At 39.0% G+C, this 25,628-nt stretch overlaps 1 protein-coding gene across 4 annotated transcripts in view; it reads left to right on the top strand.

The window, feature by feature from the left end:
• Window positions 1-24,987, top strand: part of phka2 (phosphorylase kinase, alpha 2 (liver)) — a 72,417-nt gene extending 47,430 nt beyond the window's left edge. The window contains exons 23-32 of one of the 4 annotated variants that reach the window (XM_034194778.1): window positions 3,517-3,596; window positions 3,674-3,752; window positions 3,845-3,974; window positions 4,078-4,179; window positions 7,684-7,802; window positions 7,899-7,922; window positions 13,533-13,586; window positions 19,510-19,743; window positions 24,281-24,481; window positions 24,553-24,987. In XM_034194778.1, coding sequence (XP_034050669.1) covers window positions 3,517-3,596; window positions 3,674-3,752; window positions 3,845-3,974; window positions 4,078-4,179; window positions 7,684-7,802; window positions 7,899-7,922; window positions 13,533-13,586; window positions 19,510-19,743; window positions 24,281-24,481; window positions 24,553-24,726 — 1,197 coding nt within the window. In that variant the 3' untranslated portion in view covers window positions 24,727-24,987. The remainder of the gene's footprint in view (window positions 1-3,516; window positions 3,597-3,673; window positions 3,753-3,844; window positions 3,975-4,077; window positions 4,180-7,683; window positions 7,803-7,898; window positions 7,923-13,532; window positions 13,587-19,509; window positions 19,744-24,280; window positions 24,482-24,552) is intronic. The other 3 variants (XM_034194781.1, XM_034194782.1, XM_034194783.1) reach the window with 3 other exon arrangements.
• The last annotated feature ends 641 nt before the right edge of the window (window positions 24,988-25,628 follow it).

The raw sequence follows: 25,628 nt of genomic DNA, 5'->3' as shown, positions 1-25,628 counted from the left end.
ATTTCAAATGGCAACTTTCTGGCTTTAAGAAACACTATAAGAAATCAAGAAAAAAGATTGTGGCAGTCAGTAACGGTTACTTTTGTAGACCAAGCAGAGGAAAAAAATATGGAATCATTCAATTCTGAGGAAAAAATTATGGAATCACCCTGTAAATTTTCATCCCCCAAATTAACACCTGCATCAAATCAGATCTGCTCGTTGACATTGACCCTATGCCATGACATTGACCCTATGTGTCTTTTTGCAAGGAATGTTTTTGCAGTTTTTGCTCTATGGCAAGATGCATTATCATCTTGAAAAATGATTTCATTATCCCCAAACATCCTTTCAATTGTCCAAAATATCAACATAAACTTGTGCATTTATTGATGATGTAATGACAGCCATCTCCCCAGTGCCTTTACCTGACCTGCAGCCACATATCATCAATGACTGTGGAAATTTACATGTTCTCTTCAGGCAGTCATCTTTATAAATCTCATTGGAAAGGCACCAAACAAAAGTTCCAGCATCATCACCTTGCCCAATGCAGATTCGAGATTCATCACTGAATATGACTTTCATCCAGTCATCCACAGTCCACAATGCTTTTCCTTAGCCCATTTGTTTTTTTCTGTTTAGGTGTTAATGATGCCTTTCTTTAGCTTTTCTGTATGTAAATCCCATTTCCTTTAGGTGGTTTCTTACAGTTCGGTCACAGAAGTTGACTCCAGTTTCCTCCCATTCGTTCCTCATTTGTTTTGTTGTACATTTTTCAATTTTTTAGACATATTGCTTTAAGTTTTCTGTCGTGACGCTTTGTCTTCCTTGGTCTACCAGTATGTTTGCCTTTAACAACCTTCCCATGTTGTTTGTATTTGGTCCAGAGTTTAGACACAGCTGACTGTGAACAACCAACATCTTTTGCAACATTGTGTGATGATTTACTCTCTTTTAAGAGTTTGATAATCCTCTCCTTTGTTTCAATTGACATCTCTCGTGTTGGAGCCATGATTCATGTCAGTCCACTTGGTGCAACAGCTCTCCAAGGTGTGTTCACTCCTTTTTAGATGCAGACTAACGAGCAGATCTGATATGATGCAGGTGTTAGTTTTGGGGATGAAAATTTACAGAGTGATTCCATAATTTTTTCCTCAGAATTGAGTGATTCCATATTTTTTTCCTCTGCTTGGTCTAAAAAAGTAACCATTACTGACTGCCACAATCTTTTTTCTTGATTTCTTATAGTGTTTCTTAAAGCCAGAAAGTTGCCATTTGAAATGACTTTAGTTTTGTGTCATGCCTGTGATCTGCTTTTTTTCTACAAAATTAAACAACTGAATGAACATCCTCCGAGGCCGGTGATTCCATAATTTTTGCCAGGGGTTGTAGTAAATATTTGGATGGACAAGGCTCTGCAAGATCTCATGCTGATACTTTATTTGTATTGATGGAAAATAATGAATTTTGTGTTGTTTGATTTATTAAACTTTTTGTAAAGCTGGCAGTGACAGGTTACACTAAATGTTTATGAAGATTTCCAAATACTGTTTTATGGACTACAAGTTGCACTGGGTTATTAATTGCTTCTGTGTCAAAATGTGTCATGGAGAGGAAAAAGCACATAAGTTGCACTGTTCTGTAAGGTGCATTTACTTTTGAAATGTTGTGTTACCACTTCATGCAGTAAGGACAAAAGTAATTGGTGCATTTATATATTTCTCACACAAACACTGCATTAGTGAGATGGAACTAATGAGCTAATTTATGTTATTGTATCAGACACAACATGAGTAAATTGTGAATAAAGGAGGTTGTTGTGGACTTTCAGAAGGCACACACCCAACACCCTCATCTTGACCATCAACAGTGCTGCTGTGTAGTGGTTGAGCAGCACTAAAATTCTGGGTTTACACATAAGAGGACCTTTCCTGGACCAACATCACTGCATCACTGGCCAAGAAGGCCCAGTGGCACCTCTATTCCCTCTGCAAACTGAGGGGAACCAGACATTTGTTACCGATCATGTGTTCCTTCTACCAAAGCACCATTGAGGGCATCTTGATCATCTCCAACTGGAAATTCATGTAGGGCATAGTTAATGCAGCAGGAAAGATCATTGTTTCCTTTTTCCCCTCACCCATAAACACCCATAATGCACTCAACATTGTGGATGATCCCCACCCATCCCTTCACAGAACTTTTTCAGTCCCCTGCCATCTGGGAGGACTGCTGCTTTTCATGCACTACAGACACATAATTGCACAATTTGCACAAATAATGTAAATGTATTTAAACCTTCATGTACCCATATTCAAACAATCATGTGCCCTTATTTTGTACGTGCTTGTAGTTTTTGTACTTTTTATGTGCTGCATGCTTTATTTAAATATTTTATTCCACCGTTGGTCTGAGAAAAACACAATTTCAGTACTCTGTATGTACGACCTGTACATATAGCAGATTTGACATTAAAGTTGACTGACTTCTTGTCACCACTGAAGAGAAAATCATAGGTGAGGTAAACATGCAATGTCAAACATTTGAAAACTGCGCATTATTTATAATGCGCACACTGTGTTAGCATTCAGAAGCGAACAGTGTAATTCATATTTTTGTACAAAGCACAAAGACGAGTAAAGTACTGCCTTTGGCCACTGAACAGACAATCATAGGTAAGATACATGTACAGTGTAATTAAATGTTTGGAAATTGTGAACATTATTTATTTTCAAAGCAAATGGTGTGTTAGTAATTATAAGCTAATGGGTTAATTAATGTTATAATAGGCACAAAACAGGAAGAAACTGCTTCTTGTCACCACTGAACAGACAATTGTAGGTGAAGTAAACGTGCAATGTCATGAACCGTTTGAAAACTTGATATTTATTTATAACGTAATTATTTACCTTAGATTTTACTTGCTGACGTACTGTTGCTGCGCCTGTTGTCTCACACAGTTGAAACAAGTATTATTTCAAGTTGTATGAAAGTTATATTCAGCTTCTTTTTTTTTTGGCTTTCAGTTTGAGAACATGATTTCTTAAATTTACTTTTGTCTTGGACGCATAACATTTCTCTCATTCAGATCTTCTTGTTTTATGGTGGTTGGCATCCAGCTTCATAGCTTTAAACATTTTAGTTCATATGTAATGGGTCTAAACTACATAAATTTTACTTTTCTGAAGTATCTAACAAAAAATATTGAACTTGTTTTGCGATATTGTAATTTTTTTTTTATTTTTTTTAGATGCACCTGTAAGTCTTGTGTTGTTGAATAACTTCTTACTCATTCACAGCTTTTTACCACAGTGTTGTGCTTAATTACGGTTCATTTATGGGTCAAACCAATCTTCCTGTCTTACTCTGTGAACTAAAATCACTTCCCAAGCTTTCTTTGGTGTTTATCTGAGAATCGTATCCTCAACCTGCCTGTATTTCTGAGAAAACAGAAAACAAACAAAAAAATCAACTGCAGGAAGAATCATGTGACATTATCTGGATTATTTGTGTTTGTACATCTCTGTTCCACAGGCTTGTACGGATCTCATTTCTCATCACAAGCAGTTGACGGTGGGTATACCTCCTGAACCCAGGGAAAGAGTCATCACAGTGTAAGTCTTATTATTTAGGTTTAGTGGAAATATTAAGCAATGAATAAAGTTAAGTTCTAGTTCTGTTTCTTCTCAAGTCCACTTCCTCCAGAGGAGCTGAAAACCCTCATCTATGAAGCCAGCGGTCAGGACATTAGCATAGCTGTTCTCACTCAGGCATGTATATTTTTCAGCCTCACGGTTTAACAGGTCTTGATAAGATGCCAGTATTACAGCTATCAATACTCTGTGTGTGTTTGTTCATATAGGAAATCATGGTCTATTTAGCCATGTACGTGCGCTCCCAGCCAGCTCTGTTTGGAGATATGCTCAGAATCAGGATAGGACTCATCATGCAAGTGATGGCTACCGAGCTGGCTCGTAGTCTGCATTGCTCTGGTATGAATTCCAAGAACAGTTGCATACATACATACATCTGTGTAAATTAAAAAAAAAAAAAAATGGTCTGCAGATTAAGAATGAAGTGTATAACATTTTGCAGGAGAGGAAGCCTCTGAAAGCTTGATGAGTCTGAGTCCATTTTGCATGAAGAATTTGCTACATCACATTCTCAGTGGCAAAGAGTTTGGTGTGGAGCGGAGCAGTGAGTTTTTATTTTTTTGCTTTTTCTTCTCTGGCTACAAACACTATACACCAGAGGTCTCAAACTTGTTCCAGAAAGGCCCAAAAGGGTGCAGGCTTTCTTTGCAACCACCCACTCCACCAGGTGATTTCACTGATTAACTGATTCCATCTGCTCAGAGTGATGTTAATCAGTGAAATCATCTGGTGGAGTGGGTGGTTGCAAAGAAAGCTGGCACCCTGTCTGCCATTTCTGGAACAAGTTTGAGACCTCTGCTATACACACTAGTAGTTGACCAAAATGGGGTTTTCCTCATTGGCAGTGCAAATTTGTATAGAACCTGATGGCTGATTCTATAATGCTTATTTATTTATTTATTTATTGTTACATTCTCTTAATTTAACACCGTTTGTTTGCTTAAGTAGATCAGTGCTGTCTGTCTGCAATGTGCTTTTAAAATAAAATTTTTAAGTTTAAAAAATATACCAATTACATAAATGTCCACAGGTTAAAAAAATGTTCGCAACACATATCAGAATCTCCTTGTTTCTGAGAGAAAATTAAAAAAAATTGCAAACTTGCCAATGTAGCGCACGCAATAGCACCATCTCTTTTAGTTCTAGTTTTATGAGCTGCAAGTTGTCATGCAGAAAACAGAGACAAAGTGTTCATCACAGTCCAGGGCAGGAAGTTGGTTCATGCGATTAGCACACTTGCCAAAAGACACCTGGTTCAAGACCACCGGTGCGCCATTCTCCATGTAAATCTAGAGTTGCATCAAAAGTGCTGAGGTTGAGGTTAAAAGCTTGTCAAATCAGTAGGCATTTCCATTCCAGATCTGCTGAAGTGACGTGGGAAAAAGTTGGTGCAGCCAGAAGAGAAAGACCATCATGGTGTCCAGGTGTTTCCCACAGCCAGCAGCAGTAGCTGGCTGTGCTCTTTTTGAAAATGGTGCAGTTCAATGTTTGCGGCATACTAGGCATTGCATGGAGAGATATTTTTGAAAGTCAACCTTTATGTCATGAATACAAGGTGAGGTTGAGTAACATCTGATGATGTCATTAATAATTAATTGATAAATAACACCACAGGAGAAGGAAATGATTTACATCGTGTACCCACCAACAAGGAATGCATACATGAGACAGTCAAGTAGAAACAACAAGAAGTTGGAACTCGGCAACACCAGCAACGCTTATGGTCCATGGGAAGAGGATTTGGGTTGGGCGTGCTGTTAGCGTCCCGTGAAGCTAACAAAATCCATCCAAAAAAGGCTACATACAATGTTTTAGCGGCAAAAAATTTATTATATTCTTTAATCCTCTTACTCTGTGACAGGATAAGAACATCAGGCATATGCACATACATACATACGTTATCAACAGGGGTGCTGATTGTGGGGGAATTTGTTCAGTTGTCCCCCAGTCCCCTGGGTGAAGGCAGAACCAAAAAGACCTAATATTTCAATAACCTGATAGAGTAATTTGTCAAAAATGCCTATTTGTGTAAGTGTTGTCTAGCATTTGAAAAAAATATAAAAGTTATTTGAAGCAAATATTGTCCCTGGGCCCCAGAAAGACACATGGCAACCCTGATTATCAGCGTCAATGAATCAGAAAATGTGAACAAGAAGGTGAATTACAACTAATATTACAGGTTTGCTTAATTCACAGAAACTTAATCAAACAATTTTGTGTTTGTGTAAATAACAACAGGGAAACAATTTTAAATGTTTTAATATGCTTATTAATTTATTATTATATTTTTGTTATCTGGCTTGGAGTGCTGCCCAGATTCCCAGAGCTATGGCCACCAGTGATTGAATGCCACAAGTTCCATTTGCGGTGCACCTGGACCGGCACTTCACTTTTTCCAGATTTTGTTATGTTACAGCTTTATTCCAAAATAGAGTAAATTCTTTTCTTTTTTTTCTCATCAAAATTCTACACACAAATACCCCATAATGACGTTTCCAGTGGTGGGCACAGATAACCAAAAATTTTACTTTGATAACAGATAATCAGATAACTGAAAAGTTATCTTCGATAAAGATAAAACAATAAACCACCCAAAAATGGGTGGTTTTAAAAATAAAACTTTTAACAGGTAGGTGCTGAACTGATTTTAAATTTTAAAAATGCTTGTCGCTGTTCAGCTTTGTTTACTTTGTTTATTGGTCTAAAAGTTACTGGACAAAAATTAATCGGAAGATAATTGGTCCGATAATGGTTTTTAAAGTTATCAAAAAGATAATCCAATAATGAAAACATTATCTTCGATAATTATCTGTTATCGGATTATCGGAAGTGTGCCCACCACTGGTTGTTTCCCATTCGGCTGCTCCTGTTTTTGTTCGGGGTCGCCACAGTGGATGCAGCCAGATCCGCATTGCTATTTGGCACAAGTTTTACACCGGATGCCCTTCCTGACGCAACTCAAGTGTAACCTGGAGAAACACACACAGCCACTGGTGTTCCAAAGAGGTCTCCCATCCAAGGTCCATCCAAGAGGTCTCCCATCCAGGCTGCACTGCTCAGCTTCTGAGATCTGATGGGATCAGGCTATATGACAAAAATGTTTTAGATTTTTGCACATTTATTAAACAAAACAAAACAAAAAACTAGTGACAGCGCATGTCAGAGCACAAATCAAGCATGAAGTCAAAGGAGTTGTCTGTAGAGCTCAGAGACAATCCTGTCTCAGTAGATTTAATCCAAGATCTATTCTATCTTTTAGTGATTTTGAACGAGTGATTCATGCTTTTATTTCCACACGTTTGGACTACTGCAATGCACTTTATTTTGGTGTTAACCAGGCTTCCTTGGCACGCTTGCAGTTAGTACAAAACGCTGCTGCTCACCTTTTAACAGGCATTAGAAAACATGAACACATCACCCCAATCCTCGCTTCACTTCACTGGCTTCTAGTCCATTTTAGAATGCATTTTAAAGTTTCATTGTTTGTTTTTAAAGTACTAATCAGATCAGCTCCACAATATATTTCAGATCTCTTAAATTTTACACTCCCTCACGATCTCTTAGGTCAGCTGATCAGCTCCTCCTCAAGAGCAATTTAAAAACACGAGGAGATAGAGCCTTTTCTGTGGCAGCCCCTAAATTGTAGAATGAGCTACCACTAAAAATAAGGTTGTCCCCCACCCTACCTACTTTTAAATCTCGTCTTAAAACTTATTTTTATTGATTGGCTTTTAACTCAGCGTAAGAGTTGTGTGACCTCTGTTCTTGTGTGATCTCTGTTTTTTGTTGTTTGCATTGCCAACACTTTTTGATTGAGCATTTGTGTGTTAACTAAACAGACTATTTTTGCATTTATCTCAGCCTGTGGACATTTTTTCAATGACTTTTTAGCCGAGCCAGTTTGGTGTGCAGGTATCATCTTTGCTGTACAATCAGGATAATCACAGTTCATATCTAATGTTAAATCGTGGGGGGGACAATTAATTTGGAGGAGTGACGAAAACATGACGTTTGAGGTAAAATATGCCTTTTTGTGTCTGTGCGTCAGTGCACCCCACCCAGTCAGCAGCAACCAGTCCTTCTATCTCCATCCATGAGCTTGGCCACACTGGAGCCACAAAGACTGAACGCACAGGAATCCACAAGCTGAAGAGTGAGATCAAACAGGTGAGATGCAGAAATCCAGTGGTTGACATTTATTGACTGTCTGTTGAATTTGTTGTTATTTTCTTGGAATAACACTGTTGTTGCTTCTGATTGCAGCTGGATGAGCCTCAACCACTCAGTGTAGGTTTGATAACATTCAGCATGGGTCATTCTTTAAAGGACAAAACCACCAGATAAATTCTCTACTAAACCACATGCTGGGTGTTCATATTTTGCAGTGCCTTCCATTGCTGACTCTCACTTATTCACTGTTGTCATATCATTAGCCGAACATGCTCTGGTAATTTGTTCTGTCAACACTTTTTTGGGGGGGCTCAAAAGGGTGAAATAGAGCCTCAGCGTACATTACACACAACAAAATGAGTTGTCTCCATTTAACCCATCCTATTTACATGTAGAAGCATTCATTTTAGTCACCCTTCTTTGTCATATCATTTGTGATAGCATTTTTAGCATGGAGTGGGACCATTTCTGACCTTTTCCTGTAATTGTACAGAATATTAATTTGTTTCCCTTGAAGCTTTTAAGTATGTTGTTGCAGGGTTTCATTATGCTTCATTTGATAGCAAATATATCCAGCTATTGTGCACCATGTGGCTGTCCCCAACCATGTCACATGTCAATTTTTGTGTCTGAATTATTATTTTTTAACATAATCTCCTCAAACATTCCCATAGTACAACCCCTGGCAAATATTATGGAATCACCGGCCTCGGAGGATGTTCATTCAGTTGTTTAATTTTGTAGAAAAAAAAAACAGATCACAGACATGACACAAAACTAAAGTCATTTCAAATGGCAACTTTCTGGCTTTAAGAAACACTATAAGAAATCAGGAAAAAAAAATTGTGGCAGTCAGTAACGGTTACTTTTTTAGACCAAGCAGAGGGAAAAAATATGGAATCACTCAATTCTGAGGAAAAAATTATGGAATCATGAAAAACAAAAGAACGCTCCAACACATCACTAGTATTTTGTTGCACCACCTCTGGCTTTTATAACAGCTTGCAGTCTCTGAGGCATGGACTTAATGAGTGACAAACAGTACTCTTCATCAATCTGGCTCCAACTTTCTCTGATTGCTGTTGCCAGATCAGCTTTCCAGGTTGGAGCCTTGACATGGATCATTTTCTTCAACTTCCACCAAAGATTTTCAATTGGATTAAGATCCGGACTATTTGCAGGCCATGACATTGACCCTATGTGTCTTTTTGCAAGGAATGTTTTCACAGTTTTTGCTCTATGGCAAGATGCATTATCATCTTGAAAAATGATTTCATCATCCCCAAACATCCTTTCAATTGATGGGATAAGAAAAGTGTCCAAAATATCAACGTAAACTTGTGCATTTATTGATGATGTAATGACAGCCATCTCCCCAGTACCTTTACCTGACATGCAGCTGACTGTGGAAATTGACATGTTCTCTTCAGGCAGTCATCTTTATAAATCTCATTGGAACGGCACCAAACAAAAGTTCCAGCATCATTACCTTGCCCAATGCAGATTTGAGATTCATCACTGAATGTGACTTTCATCCAGTCATCCACAGTCCACGATTGCTTTTCCTTAGCCCATTGTAACCTTGTTTTTTTCTGTTTAGGTGTTAATGATGGCTTTCGTTTAGCTTTTCTGTATGTAAATCCCATTTCCTTTAGGCGGTTTCTTACAGTTTGGTCACAGACGTTGACTCCAGTTTCCTCCCATTCGTTCCTCATTTGTTTTGTTGTGCATTTTCGATTTTTGACGCTTTGATGTCTTCCTTGGTCTACCAGTATGTTTGCCTTTAACAACCTTCCCATGTTGTTTGTATTTGGTCCAGAGTTTAGACACAGCTGACTGTGAACAACCAACATCTTTTGCAACATTGCGTGATGATTTACCCTCTTTTAAGAGTTTGATAATCCTCTCCTTTGTTTCAATTGACATCTCTCGTGTTGGAGCCATGATTCATGTCAGTCCACTTGGTGCAACAGCTCTCCAAGGTGTGATCACTCCTTTTTAGATGCAGACTAATGAGCAGATCTGATTTGATGCAGGTGTTAGTTTTGGGGATGAAAATTTACAGGGTATTCCATAATTTATTCCTCAGAATTGAGTGAGTCCATATTTTTTTCCCTCTGTTTGGTCTAAAAAAGTAACCGTTACTGACTGCCACAATTATTTTCCTGATTTCTTATAGTGTTTCTTAAAGCCAGAAAGTTGCCATTTGAAATGACTTTAGTTTTGTGTCATGTCTGTGATCTGCTTTTTTTCTACAAAATTAAACAACTGAATGAACATCCTCCGAGGCTGGTGATTCCATAATTATTGCCAGGGGTTGTATATGTAGCATCGCAATTGGAATTTCATTTACTATCCTGATAATTTAATTTTTTTTTCATCCTTTGAAAGATAAGGATTTATTAGTTTCTTTCAGTCAGTTTCACAGGCACACTTCATGTAGCAATTAAGATGGGATTGTTCTATTCAGTACTTTGTGCAAGCCCACCAGCAGTGCAGCGGCGCTTGTTATAAAATCATATTTATGCTCTGCTTCACTTCAGATAAGAACAGTCTACTTCTGACAGATGGAACATGTGGTAATGTTTCTCACCTGCCAGTTAGGTAGCTTTCCACAGGAATACACATTTCTTTTTTTTTTGTCATCCAGTCTTATCTGTGTTTTCCTCCTGGTAACAGGCCCTGTACAGGTCCTTAGCCAGGAAATATTGACAATGATAATTTAACATCTAAAACAGCCACCTGTCTTTGATCCATGTCATTCAGTCAATGTTACTCAGTGTTTCTGTGATATAGTATGTTGCAGTTAGAGACATAAAAACTGCTTATTTTGAAAAATTTAATAAATGAAAACATTAATAAGCATTTGTAATTGAAGGTACATTTTTTTTCTTAATGCGTTGCTGAGCTGTGCAGGTGACATGTACCGGTATACTGAACAACAAAAGAAACAAGTTTTTCTGCAAACAGTAGGGTGGAAAGTAATTGTCATTTCAAGTAGAAACTCATTATTTACAATGCAGATTGTAAATGGTGAGTTTTAAGTCACGAAACATGAATTTGCACACAAACATGGCCACAGACGCTGAGGAGCACCTGGGCAGAATTACCGAGATGTGGCGTGTTTTGAGCAATGATTCACTGTCGGTAGCAATTGGAGTGGCTTTTTTTTTTTTTTTTTTGGTACGAGGGGCCTATAAAAGCAAATGATAAAATTTTAAATTTACTGCATTTGTGCCATGCGACACCTCACTGAAACTCTTCACAAATGCACCATTGGTATGCTGAATGCTGTTTTGACAGTGTGAAACATAGCCAGACATTTAAATGTTCATGAGTTGGCTACCAGATGGTTAAGGAGGACATTCATGAAACAGGGAGAACGTGCACAGACCAATAGAACACTTTGCGGACACAGTAAAACTCGCATATAATGGATTCAGGTGGACCAGTGACCATTATAATCGCATATGTGTATGTATTGAATATGTATGTATGTATGTATTTATATATGGATAAAACTGACAAAATCTGTTTTATGTATGTAACGGATTAGTTACAGTCACGAGTCGCTTAACAATCTTCAGTGCATCCCGAGCTCCAATTAGGCTTATGTGTTTCCTTGATTAAAAGCCTGACCTTGAATAGGGGCCTGCCTCATTTAATGGCATTGTATAAAAAATAAATACCTTCAATAGGTGCCGGGCATTATGTGCATTAAAAAGATGACATTTAGTCAAGTCACTCTTTTTTTTTTTTTTTTTTTTTTTTCCCTAAGTCTGCTGCGGAGTGGTACCTTAAAATCCTAAAGTCTGATTTATGCTTCTGCAACTGCATAACTCTGTAGCCATGCAATAGTGTTGATGTATGCATGACCCTTTTAAAGTTCTCTGTCATGTTGGTGGGTGTCTTAATGCAATTTACAGCAGGAACAGTGGCTTTTTCTGGATTAATTTGTCCCTCAACGAGCTCCACTTCTTTATACAATCATTAACCTCCAAACCAACGTTGCAGTATTTACATTTTTCCTCCATGAATTGTGGGTCATTTGAGCATCTTTTTCCGACTTTGTGTTGTAAAGTTGGTCATATTTGCGGACTTTTCTGCCAAACATATTTGATTCATGATTGAAATGTAATCAGCATTCACCCTGAAAAAATTTCAGATATGACGAGAGGAAGGAGTGAAACTGTAAATGCGACTGATCACAGTCCTTGTGGTCTCCTTCATTAAGCAGGTGCGCGTCAGGCTATGGGAGGGTTCGCAGCCACGCAGAGGGCTCTCATTTAAAGTGGTTGTCTTTGGTTTGCCACATCCAGCGATATGTGTGAAACGTAACACCATACTATAGTGCAGGCAGCATGCAGCATTTTGTTAATAATCGCCTGCCTTGATTAGGCACCGGTCTGATCGCGGTTTTAAAAAATTAACACCCAGGCTTTTAGTCAATGAAATACAGTACCCACTTTCCTTGAATCAGCGAGTGTCGGTGCCGAACTTAATTTCATACCTCTGTTACGGGGCACGCCCAGACTGCTCTGTCCGGTATATGCGAAGGGGTTTTTAATGAAAATGCATTGCGATTGGACAGGACGTTTTGTCCGATATGAGCAAAAATCCGTTCTACAAAATCTGGTATATGCAGTGTTTATTACATGGAAAAACCATATAAAAGCATTGAGACTTTTGCTTTTGTCTGGTGAGTGTGAATATCTGTTTGTACGATGACGGTTTAGACGAGTTTTACTGTATTCTGGATTGTCGTGTTCGTGCTTGCATTCCAATACCAAACACTGTTCAACTTCAGAATACCTTGGGGGAGGAGTGGCAGGGCATTCCTCAACAGGGAATTCGCCATTTAGGGGGTTCCATGTGCAGAAGATTAGCCGCATTAATTGCAGCACATGGTGGTCACACGTCTTATTGACTGATCTGATCCAGAACATTACTTTTTATTGTTTCGTTTGTTGTTCAGTATATATTAGATGGTATGTACATTGGATTGAGTTTTACTGTGTTTACAGTATGTTCTGTGCACGTGTATTGTTGTTTAGGAAAATACAAGTATTTGGATCTGTATCAACAAATACTCAGTATTGATTGAGTCAGATCTGGGGCAAAGCGAAGCACACACAGAAAGGATTAGTTTAATTAATTTCATGAGAACATAACCACATGTGGCACATAATGAATGTGAAAACACACCTAAAAGTTGTCTAACATTAGATTAATCTTATTGCTGATCATCAGAGCTAAGAGTTGATAATGTGGTTTTTTTATTTAAAGATACTGGTAGGTCTTGCTGGAGGTATTCACTCCATTGAGTGCCGTTGCAGTTCTTGTGGGACTATTGAGTGAGGGTGTGATTAGATAGCAATTAGACTGTAGTGATTTTTAGACGCATTATCTGCTTTTTTCACGGTAGACATGTTGTGTCAGGAAATCCATGGTTATAAACCACATTATTAAAAATGGCTACAATCCATTTAGGTCTAGAAGCCGGAGGGTTCCTGCCTGGTGTTGTGCCAGTTGACTCACTGCCCGGATTAGTGATATAACTGAGCTGTCATTACAGTATTAAGTCTGTCTGTGTGGTTTCCTGCTTAAAGTGTCTGCTGGGAAAAAGGCCCGTGGTATCATTCATGTTGTCATGGCTGTAGTGTGAGGATGAGGTGGCATCATCACACTGTATGCTTATTTTTGTTTGTCATCCATGGCCATGTGTAGATCATTGGGGGTGGTCTCTCCTTGGGTAGCAATGTCACTTCTCCACGTTCCACGGTAAAACATTTCACCTCATCTGCTGTTGTGAACTGTGTCCGCTGCGCCTTTGTTTGCTGTGTGAATTGTGCAGTTGCTTTATTTATATGAAGGACAATACTGGTGTTATCTTAGCTTTCCAATGGTAACACATTTCTTGAAGGGAAACGCAATGAATTTATCCCACCTCACACCCTGTGACTGCTTAGATACCCTTAATTGGAGCAAGCGGGTATAGAAAATGGATAGATGGATGGGTGAGAGGGTGGGGTGATGCATAACCTGCACAGGCACAACATGTAATTTTGTGACGCTTCATTGACATCACTTACTCCAGACACACTCACACACCGATGTCAGGGTGCTGCCATGCAAGGCGCTCACTACACACTGGGAGCAACTTGGGGATTAAGGACCTTGCTCAAGGGCCTTTAGTGATTTTCCGGTCAGGCTGGGGTTGTGAACCGAGTATCCTCTGGTCTGAAGCCCGCGTAACCACTAGACCATCACCTCCACAAAATGTAGCTTGGCAGTTCTTTTCACAATGAACTTTGGATCACCTCTCCAGCCCTGTTGATCCTGGAAAATGTGTTATTCTGGTAATTATGTCATTTACATTATTAATGTCACAAATACCATTTGGTTGCAAATGATTTACTGATATGATATAAACCAGTGGTTTTCAAACTGTGAGCCCGAACTGTGACCCAGTTCTTTTCGAGAATCATTAAGAAATTATTTGATCCACCGACATCAATAGCCTTTTTGCTTAACGATTCCCTTATCGGTCCTTCAGAGTGGCCGTTGTTTTATCGGGAAAATGATAGTTTCTTTACGTTGATTGCAGACCCTGCAGTGGCTCTGTAATCAACCGCTTCTGTAACGGCTCCGCTTTGAAGCTTGAAACAATGAAGGAGTGCTTCGTTGGCTCATTGCTTCGCTGATTTTCAGAAGTGGCAAGTCCACTTCTTAACCCTTGTCAAAGCCATTTAAAAATGTCAATCATGAGTCACTTTTATGCAGATTAAAGTCACTAACTGGGACTCTTGTCTTGTTGCAGGAAAGAAACGACAATCGTCCACGTTCCGTTCGCACAGCTCCAAATGTTGCACAGCTCTCTGCCGAGACAGAGTCCAGTCAGAATTGATAACTTCAAAGTGAATCACTGTTTAAATCAAATGACACCTCTTTCCAAACGTAACACAGACAACAGACTAAAATGTTTTTTCCTCCCAAAATGAGACATCCTGTGCTCTTTATGAATTACATGGATGTTGACTTGCAGCACAGCTGGCTGTAAGAGCTCAGCTCAGAGTTATGGAGTGACATTCATGCCATTAATGTCTGAAAGGAAATGCTTTTGAGAAAAACTACAGATTTTATTTTTATTCATGTCCACAGATAAAGGATCAAGTGACTAATTTCATATTTATTTATTTTAAGACTCAATAAAATGTTATTGACATAGAAAACCTGTAAATCCTACTTTTAGTACACAGAAAATTCACAGGAGGTATTGATAAGGGAATCGATAAGCGGAATTGATAATGACATCGATATTGATAAAATCTTTATCAATACCCATCCCTTATTATTTATGTTAAAATGTTTGTTATGTGAAAGATGTTTAAAAACACACAGGGATGTTTAAATGTTTAAAAACAGATGTTTAAAATATGACAAAAGGTAAAAATAGAAGAATAGAAAGTTATTTAAAAACACGTTTAAAATGTTTACAAAGGCTGTAAAATGTGTAAATGCATAGACAGTTCCTTAAAAAACACAAATACTTTTAATATGTGTTTAAGATGTGTAAAATAATAAAAAGAAACACACGAAGATGAAATTGTGTGTCAGTGGGGGGGGGGGCACAGCTATTTATTTGTTCTCTGAAGGGTGTGTGTGTGTGTGTGTGTCACTCTCCCACAGTTTGAAAACCCCTGATAAAACTTTACACTGTCCATCTAGCCCTATTGTTGTGGAAATATCTTGGAAAATGTCTTTTTAGATCATATTTTTGACAACCTTGTTCTTTGACTGACTAGCTCTAAAGGTTGATCATCTGAAGACACTTACCAATGAATATTTCTACCTGGGCTGGTAAACCTCACCTATTTCAGAGAGGTTTTGTTTAGTGACAAGCTATTACAGTACTCTGTGCTACCGCCAATAAGTTGGGTAAAAAGCCACGTGTCCGTTAATACAGTGAATGTGTGCCCATTGTATTTTTATTGTGAAATCACTTCAAGGCTGCACTGATGACCTCTCGAGAGTGGTTAAAGTCGTGCAGATGTCACACTGCTTTACTACTGTGAGCAGCTCAAACAAATAACATTCACCATATACACTGAGATTTAGTCATGAGTGCATGTAAATGGCTCACCTATGTCATGGCTGGCTTCAATTCAATTTCAATGTATTTTCCTTTATATAGCGCCAAATCATAACAGAGTCACTTCAAGGCGCTTCACACAGGTAAGGTCTAACCTTACCAACCCCCAGAGCAACAGTGGTAAGGAAAAACTCCCTCTGAGGAAGAAACCTCAAGCAGACCAGACTCGAAGGGGTGACCCTCTGCTTGGGCCATGCTACAAACATAAATTACAGAAACAATTCACAGGACAGTTCACGGACAAATATACAAGAATTGCTGTTGGTGCACAGGACAGGAGGGTCGCCAACACAAATACAACTCCCATCTCTGGATGGAGCTGCACCTTAAACAGAGAAAAAACAGAATCAGGCATCAGAAAGACAAAAAATACTGTATAATTTGCCAGCATTAATCACCATAAAAACAGAGAAATACTAAAGTGATCGCCAGCTGCTAGCCTTAAGCTTCACTAAAAGACCCAGAATTTAGGTAAAGTTGAGGCTGCGGCACGCTTCAATTACTAATAAATGAAGTAAAAGAGTAAAAAGCGTGAAACAAAACTGTACCAATATGCTAGCCATCTGAAAGGGAAAAGAAGTGCGTCTTAAGTCTGGACTTGAAAATCTCCACAGAATCTGATTGTTTTATTGATGCAGGGAGACCATTCCACAGAACAGAGGCACGATAAGAGAAAGCTCTGTGACCCGCAGACTTCTTATTCACCCTAGGGACACGAAGTAGTCCTGCACCCTGAGAACGTAAAGCCCGGGCCGGTACGTAAGGTTTAATTAGGTCAGCTAGGTAGGGAGATGGCTTCAAATTAAAACCTGTTTGTGTTCAATGTGAAATGAGCTGCCAAGATACATTTTGAGTAGCTGTGTGAAGATTAACCAATCCATGAATTGGCATTCATGGCATTTTCCCCCCCATTCAGTTTGATGGGAAAGTGTGTCCTAACGTTTGACTGATAGTGTACATTCACTTTTACTTCAGATTTGATTAGGGGAAGTATCTGCATATCTAGGTATTAAAGCCAAGGATTCATGCATTGGTATGGACTGTTAACGCTTTCATCCACCAGCCCCAACATGGAACTCAATTCTTACCTGACACAAGTGTGACTACCAACCCTAGTGCAGTTAGACTGGGATGTTGCCATTCTTCAAAGGTGAATTCTTTGTTTCACAATTCATAATCCTTTGGAAAGTAATAACAATGAAACATCCTTTCTTAGTGCAGCAGATAACAGAATATTTACAGAGGAATCCTTCAAATGGTAATACAAGCACCAAATTTTGCAAAATTGCACCTTAGATATTACTCTTTTGAAAAACCGACAGGCCACTTGAATTTTCAGTAGGCGGCCCACGTAGGGGTCAGTTGAAGAATTACACAGGGGTTAAACTATAAAATGCTCCAGTCATATTGAAAATTCTACCATATTATTTGTCTGATTGTAAAGATTCCAAAAAGGTATAGTTTGGACTATCTATGACTGAATTGTATAGAGTTATGGGGTAAAAACAACAAGGATGGTGACAAAGTTTCAGTTTATACATGGGTCAAAAGTTAGAATTGCTTCAATTTTGTTCAAAGGTGATGCAAATTATTGGTTGAGTTAATAGGGTTTCAAAAAGGAATAGTTTGCACCATGTATCATGCTTAGTTATCACGTTACGGGGTAACATATGTCACATTTCATAGAATTCAATGGATGTCAACATTATTTGACCTTTACTTTAGAGACTAAGCATTCAGCACAGTAAAAACTATTCCATTTATTATTCCAAGTAGCTTAATCAACAATTTGCATAATTTTTTTTACTAAAATTGGGGCAACTTTATCTTTTGATCCCTGTGCAAACTGAAATTGACCTTTGTCACCATTCATAAGGTTTTTACCCAATAACCAAATAATGTGGTATAACTCCATAACATTCAGTCAGATAGTCCAACCTATACCTTTTTGGAATCTTTATGATCAGACAAATAATGTGGTATAGTTTAATATGATTGGAGCATTTTTATATTTTAATCCCTGTGTAATTCTTCAGTTGACCCCTACGTGGCCGCCTATTGAAAATTCAAGTGGCCGTCGTCTTTTTTTTTTTTTCTTTCTTTCTTTCTTTTTTCCAAAAGAGCAGTGTCTAAGGAGAATTTGTGCTGGATTTGATGCTTGTATCACCATGTGAAGTATTGTTTCAGTTATTTGCTGCACTATCTGTTTTAGTGACATGAATACTGAGCAGAAAACTAGTTGGGGATCATTTATTTTCTGGAAGGTAGTCCAAGGTCCTTGACCTATGATGTCAGTGTAAATCCTCTATAGCAGGGGTGTTGCTAAAATGTTATTAGATTTTGGGTGCAATTGGCATGAATTTCCAAACATTCAACTGTAAAAAGAAAATATACTTTTTTTTCCCATAACATGCCTTTTTTGCAGTTAAGTTGCAGCTGTTAGGGTAATTAGTTAGTTAGGGGACAGAATTCCTCTTCTAATGTGGCTTTGGTGTTTTGTCACTTCTGGATCCAGAGTGGATCACAAGACTTGCTCGTTAATAAGGTGACAGTAGCTAAAATAAAAAATAAAAAAAAAACTGCTGTGGATTGTGATTAAAATGTTTTGATGTTGTGTTTCAAGCTGTTGGTGACTCAATCAGCCATCAATCCTTTAAAAAAAGTTTAGTTCAAAATGAAATAAGTTGATTATGTTTGTACAGTGTAGAAAGATATTCAGTTGTATGGAAAGGCAGAGGACATCATGACAATTTTTTTTCCTTGTGATACTCGTTTTTTTTTTTACTCAGAGAGCAGTCATACCATTCACACAACACATATGTTTACTCGAACAGAACAAAACTATAATTTCAGTTGGAGAAAAGACAAAATAACACCAGTTACCTCCTTTAATTTATCTTGCTGATTGCATGATCTGTGTAACACCCCATTGGTGTTAAAATTGTCCCTCCAGTGAACATTTCACAATACACATTATCTTATTTGAAGGCTCTGTTCATTTGCCCGTGATGAAATGAGCCTATTAGTTTGAAAAGTCGTTATTTTAACTGTGCACTGTGGCACACTGCTGTTCAAAGGTGTCATTTTTATGTATAGCAAAGGTGCAAACTTGCTTTATTCAGTAAAAAGTAAAAACTTAAACATTTTTTTGTATTAATTTAAATAATAAATAATTTGAAGTGGTGCCCCAAATGAGTATTGTAATATTTGTTTTGCAAAATTTTATTTTAAACACGTTTAGAACTTGCAAACTAATTAAACATTCTGCTGAGCCAACAGTAGACACTTGTCCGCTTCCTGTTCTGCTCAACAGAGTTGGATGGAAATACCCTCAAATTAAATGTGAAACTCAGCATGTTTAGGTCACATTAATTTCTGCTTACACCTCTGCTATATTGTGTTAAACCAGTTAAAACACTGGCTTGGTCAGTATCCAAATATTATGGAGAAGATTGTTGGCACATAAATGTGTTACAGATGGATAGAAACAAGGTTGAAATGCTGTGGTCCCTTAAATGACTTATCCTGTGCTATGCCCTTCCCCATCCATAGCGATGCAGCAGCCCCTCCACCCCCAGTGGGATTTTGTCCCCAGTGGGCACCGGTCCTGGTGATGGACATTTGCACTGGGAGGACAGGCAAGGCCAGTGGCTGAGGAGGCGCAGGCTGGACGGAGCTATTAACAGAGTACCAGTAGGATTTTACCAGAAGGTCTGGAAGATCCTGCAGAAATGCCACGGTTTGTCCATTGATGGATATGTGTTGCTGTCATCTACCACCAGAGAGGTAACTGCCACAGTTTTTTTTTTTTAAGAAAATTAAACTCATCTTTTCATGTAAATAACTAATAGTGCAGCAGATAAGAGAATATTTACAGAGCAACTTTGACTTTTGGCCCCTTGTACAAACTGAAAATGACGTATGTCACCATTTTTGCTGTTTTTACCCCATAACTCCATAACATTCAATCATAGATAGTCTAAACTATACCTTTTTGTAATCTTTATGATCAGACAAATAACATAGGAAACCTTTCAATATGATTAGAGCATTTGTAAATTTTGACCCTTGTGTAATTCTTCATTGACCCCTACTTGGCTGCCTATTGAAAAATCAAGTGGATAGTCTGCTTTTTCAAAAGACTAATGTTTAAGGAGTATTTGTGCCAAATTTGGTGCTTGTATCACCATTTAAAAGATTGTTTCAGTTATCTGCTGCACTATAAAGCTAAATTAAGGACATTGTGTTTGCTAGATGCTAATATTCTACTAGGTTTCTCCAGCATCCTTCCAGGACTGGGACATGTGAGACCTACAGGGGAACCATTGAAATCTGGAGCGTGCCAATGATTTAAGGAATCATCATATGGATGAAAACTGCGGAATGTTCCTGCAGTGACTGATCTGGTGTTGATCACTGACTGGCAGATTACTGAAACTCTGCTGTTCACTGTTTGGATGCACTTTAGGCCATCGGTGGTTTTAATAACTGGTCTCTACGAGGTCTGTGATGAAAAAAGCGGTCCTTTTTTTTTTTTTTTTTTTTTTCCAAAAAATAAATGGATTTGATTCATATGTTTTTACATCAGACAAGCTTGAACCCTCGTGCGCATGCGTGAGTTTTTTCACGTGTCGGTGACGTCGTTCACCTGTGGGCAGGCCTTGAGTGAGGAGTGCTCCACCCCGCCCGTCGGAATATCTTTGTCTGAAAACTGCTGCGGACGGCACGCGTTGCTTTATCAACATTTTTTCTGGACCTGTGAGGGATATCCGAGTGGACACTAAGCTGGTTTTCGGTGAAAAGTTTAACGGCTGATGAGAGATTATGGGGTGTTTCTGTCGGTGTAAGGACTTCCCACGGAGCGGGACGTCGCGCAGCGCTTCCAGGCGCCGTCGTCGGCCTGTTTTGACCTGAAAACATTCCAATTTAAGGCTTAATTCACCCAGGACGTCGTGAGAGAACAGAAGATTCAGAACAGGCCGGCATGAGGACTTTATGCAGACATTCCACTGTTTAAGGACATTTTGTAATGAAAGACGTGCACGCAAATTCGCCGAGTCGTTTCCGTGACGACTCGGCAAATCTGTGTGCGCCGCGACAGGAAAAACACCTCCGTGTTGAAAACCATTTGTAAAATTCAGGTGGCTTTCGATGGCTTTCAACAAGTGAGTAACTGAGAAATTGTTTAACAGCTTGGGCATGTTCCAACTTGCCCATTAAGGTTTCCAACAGAGGTGTTTTTCCTGTCGCGACCCCCCGCGGTCGGGTCCGGCCCGACATGCGACTCTGCCCGCACGTTCTTTCATTACAAAATGTCCGTTAACAATGGAATGTCCAAATAAACTCCTCATGCCGACATCTTCTGAAAGTTCTCTGTTCTCTGACGACTTACTGGGTCAACAGAGCCTGAAATGTGGAAGTTTTCAACTTGAAACGGCGAGACGCTGCTGCCTCGAAGCGCAGATCGCCGTCAGGCGCCGTGGGCTGTCCTTAAAGCGACACTACCAGACCAAAATCTCTCATCAGCCGTTAAAATTTTTACCGAAAACCAGCTGAATTTATCGAATGGTGTCCACTCAGTTGTGCCTTAGTTTTTGAAAAAAATTTTATCAAACAAAGCAGCAGTCTCTGAGCCATTCCTAAACAATGAAAAAAATCGACGAGAGGGTGGGCGACTCCTCACTCAAAGACTGCCCACAGGCGAATGACGTAACCGACAGGCGTGAAAAAACTCTCGCATGCCCACGAGGGTTCAAGCATGTCTCATGTAATCACACGTGATTCAAATCCATATGGTTTTTGAAAAAATAATAAGGTCCGTTACTTTTATCACAGACCTCGTATATGCAGTACCCTGTAGTATTATACTGCAGGCCTGGTCGCCTGCCAGCCCAGAAATATTTTAAAAACACCAACTAATTCTACAGCCAAATAACCATTTGTTTGGATGTCAGTAATAATTTCAGCATATCCAAAAGGCTTTGAATCTGGTATTTTCTACAACAATCTTCTGTTGAGTAAATATTATTTTTATAGTGATTTAACAACTAATCAATCATCATTTTATGTTAAAAGCTCCTGCTGTGGTCCACATCAGTGCAGTCTGATGTCTACTCTACAAAGTTTGACTACATAAAAAGGTTGTCATTCATTGGTGGACTTCACCTCCACTAATTTTTCTTATACTGGTGATTCTTAGACTACGGGCACTTATTATGTCCTTTGATCATATTGTATGAAAAACAGAAAAAAGGGGAAATTTCACACTTTTATAGTTATCTTTACAATGAAAGTGTGTTAAGAAATTTGTTCTAGTAGTCTATGATGACTTTTTCACCTTTTTTCAGCATCATATTGGTCTCTCTTCATTGGCTTCCTGTTAATTCTAGAATAGAATTTAAAATTCTTCTACTTACTTATAAGGTTTTGAATAATCAGGTCCCATCTTATCTTAGGGACCTCATAGTACCATATCACCCCAATAGAGCGCTTCGCTCTCAGACTGCAGGCTTACTTGTAGTTCCTAGGGTTTGTAAGAGTAGAATGGGAGGCAGAGCCTTCAGCTTTCAGGCTCCTCTCCTTTGGAACCAGCTCCCAATTCAGATCAGGGAGACAGACACCCTCTCTACTTTTAAGATTAGGCTTAAAACTGTCCTTTTTGCTAAAGCTTATAGTTAGGGCTGGATCAGGTGACCCTGAACCATCCATTAGTTATGCTGCTATAGACGTAGACTGCTGGGGGGTTCCCATGATGCACTGTTTCTTTCTCTTTTTGCTCTGTATGCACCACTCTGCATTTAATCATTAGTGATTGATCTCTGCTCCCCTCCACAGCATGTCTTTTTCCTGGTTCTCTCCCTCAGCCCCAACCAGTCCCAGCAGAAGACTGCCCCTCCCTGAGCCTGGATCTTCTGGAGGTTTCTTCCTGTTAAAAGGGAGTTTTTCCTTCCCACTGTTGCCAAGTGCTTGCTCACAGGGGGTCGTTTTGACCGTTGGGGTTTTTCCGTAATTATTGTATGGCCTTGCCTTACAATATAAAGCGCCTTGGGGCAACTGTTTGTTGTGATTTGGCGCTATATAAATAAAATTGATTTGATTTGAAATATTGCCGTTTTGTGCTTGGCCCACACCCAGACTTTTGATCTTCAATGATAAAAATGAATGGTAAAGAAACATTTTTTCTAATGTTTTAAAATATCTCTGAATAAAATATCAGTAAAATAATCAAAACATAATTGGGGTATTCAATGTCATACAACTGTTGTGATTTTTTTTAAAACAAAATGTAGTCCTACCCTATTGCCGTAATTTCCACCACAACACTGTAATGTCCCTTTAAACAGTTTGTATGAAAGATTGTTTGGATAGTTTCTATGGAGATAAACAGTGACATCAGAGCACATGTATATAGCGCCAAATCACAACAAACAGTTGCCCCAAGGCGCTTTATATTGTAAGGCAATGGTGTGGTGGAAATTACATTTACAAGGCCAATAGTGCCCGTAGTTAAAGAATCACCCATGCACAAATTCGTTGTTTGCACCCATACAGTTCTTGGTGGTAGTAAAACTGAAACTGGGTGATCCTAGCATTTTGGTATTGTGGCAGGATTACATAAATAATGAGCACACCACTTAAATTTAGCTTTTGCATTTCTGAACGCCTCTCATTTTTTCACGCAATGCTTCTCAAGATTCCATGAGTACCACTAGGCCTGAAAAAAAAATATGAGGGCAGTTGTTCTCAAACTCATTGAGGTGTGCAGCTAATCAAATACTAACAGATACCTGAACGAGCTAATCAGCTTGTGGCAGAGCAGGGAGAGCTGGAAAATGTGTAGGTGGTAGTTGAGGAGCAGGGTTATGAGCCACTATTCTGAGGGAAACTGATATGTGTATGGTTGCTGTACAGCAGCATATCTGTCTGTCATTTTTGACAGTTCTTTAATGTGCTTTTGTTTTATTTATGTTGTTATTATTATGGCTAAAGCAGATGGTCACCTCACTGAGTCTGGCCTGCTTGAGGTTTCTTCCTATAAAAACACTTGAAGTTTTTTTCCTTACCACTGTACAGTGCTTGTTTGGGCGTCATTAAGGTTAGACCTTACTTGTGTGAAGCATGTTGAGGCTTTTTATGTTTTTTGGTTGGTGCTTTATAGATAAATTGATTTGAAAATTGACTTGAAGATACAATAAACAGGAGAATAAATGCAGTGTACTCACCATGCTGTACAGTTCTTAAGAATATTTTCATACCATTCCATACCTCTAGGGGGTATAGTGCTGTCAAGTTGGCTTGTCTCTCTAACTTTTGTTCTCTGCAGATGACTGAAGGAGAGATCAAGTTTGCGGTCCAAGTAGAGTCTGTCCTGAACCACGTCCCTCAGCCAGAGTACAGACAGCTACTGGTTGAAACTGTGATGGTTCTGGGTCTGGTGGCAGATGTGGATGTGGACACCATTGGTGGTATCATCCAGGTGGACCGCATCCTACACTTGGCCAATGACTTTTTCCTCAATGATCAGGTAATACCACATTCCTCACGGCACTATATTTATTGATGAGCAGTGCCACCACTTCAGTTTCTACTTCCCAGAAATCGCACAGTGCCAGTGATTATTTCCTCGAGAAGGACCCAGCCACTGGTATCTGCAACTTCTTCTATGATAGCGCCCCTAGTGGCCGCTATGGTACGATGACCTATCTGTCCAAGGCAGTGATCACTTACGTCCAGGACTTCTTACCAAGTTCCAGCTGCCTGATGCAGTAAAACAACAACAGACCTGGCTGTCATAACCACGTTGTAATGAAGAATGTGAAGGGTTGACGTCAAAAGGCTGCAGAGCTTTTCATTAACTCTGACAATCCGTACACCACTTCTGTGCACTTTTCATCGCATTCTCAAAGGAACAGTGTTGTATTGGCTTTTCAGGGAACTTTTAGGACAACCTGATAATGAATTACAGTAGTCCAGCCTAGAGGAAATAAATGCATGAATTAGTTTTTCAGCATCACTCTGAGACAAGACCTTTCTAATTTTAGAGATATTGCGCAAATGCAAAAAAGCAGTCCTACATATTTGCTTAATATGCGCATTGAAGGACATATCCTGATCAAAAATGACTCCAAGATTTCTCACAGTATTACTGGAGGTCAGGGTAATGCCATCCAGAGTAAGGATCTGGTTAGACACTATGTTTCTAAGATTTGTGGGGCCAAGTACAATAACTTCAGTTTTATCTGAATTTAAAAGCAGGAAATTAGAGGTCATCCATGTCTTTATGTCTGTAAGACGTTCCTGCAGTTTAACTAATTGGTGTGTGTCCTCTGGCTTCATGGATAGATAAAGCTGGGTATCATCTGCGTAACAATGAAAATTTAAGCAATGCTTTCTAATAATACTGCCTAAGGGAAGCATGTATAAAGTGAATAAAATTGGTCCTAGCACAGAACCTTGTGGAACTCCATAATTAACCTTAGTCTGTGAAGAAGACTCCCCATTTACATGAACAAATTGTAATCTATTAGATAAATATGATTCAAACCACCGCAGCGCAGTGCCTTTAATACCTATGGCATGCTCTAATCTCTGTAATAAAATTTTATGGTCAACAGTATCAAAAGCAGCACTGAGGTCTAACAGGACAAGCACAGAGATGAGTCCACTGTCTG

The sequence above is a fragment of the Thalassophryne amazonica genome, chromosome 2 (assembly GCF_902500255.1).
Source record: "Thalassophryne amazonica chromosome 2, fThaAma1.1, whole genome shotgun sequence".
Taxonomy (NCBI): domain Eukaryota; kingdom Metazoa; phylum Chordata; class Actinopteri; order Batrachoidiformes; family Batrachoididae; genus Thalassophryne; species Thalassophryne amazonica.
Note: the sequence above shows the minus strand (reverse complement) of the source record. Positions and strands in the feature narration are given on the sequence as shown.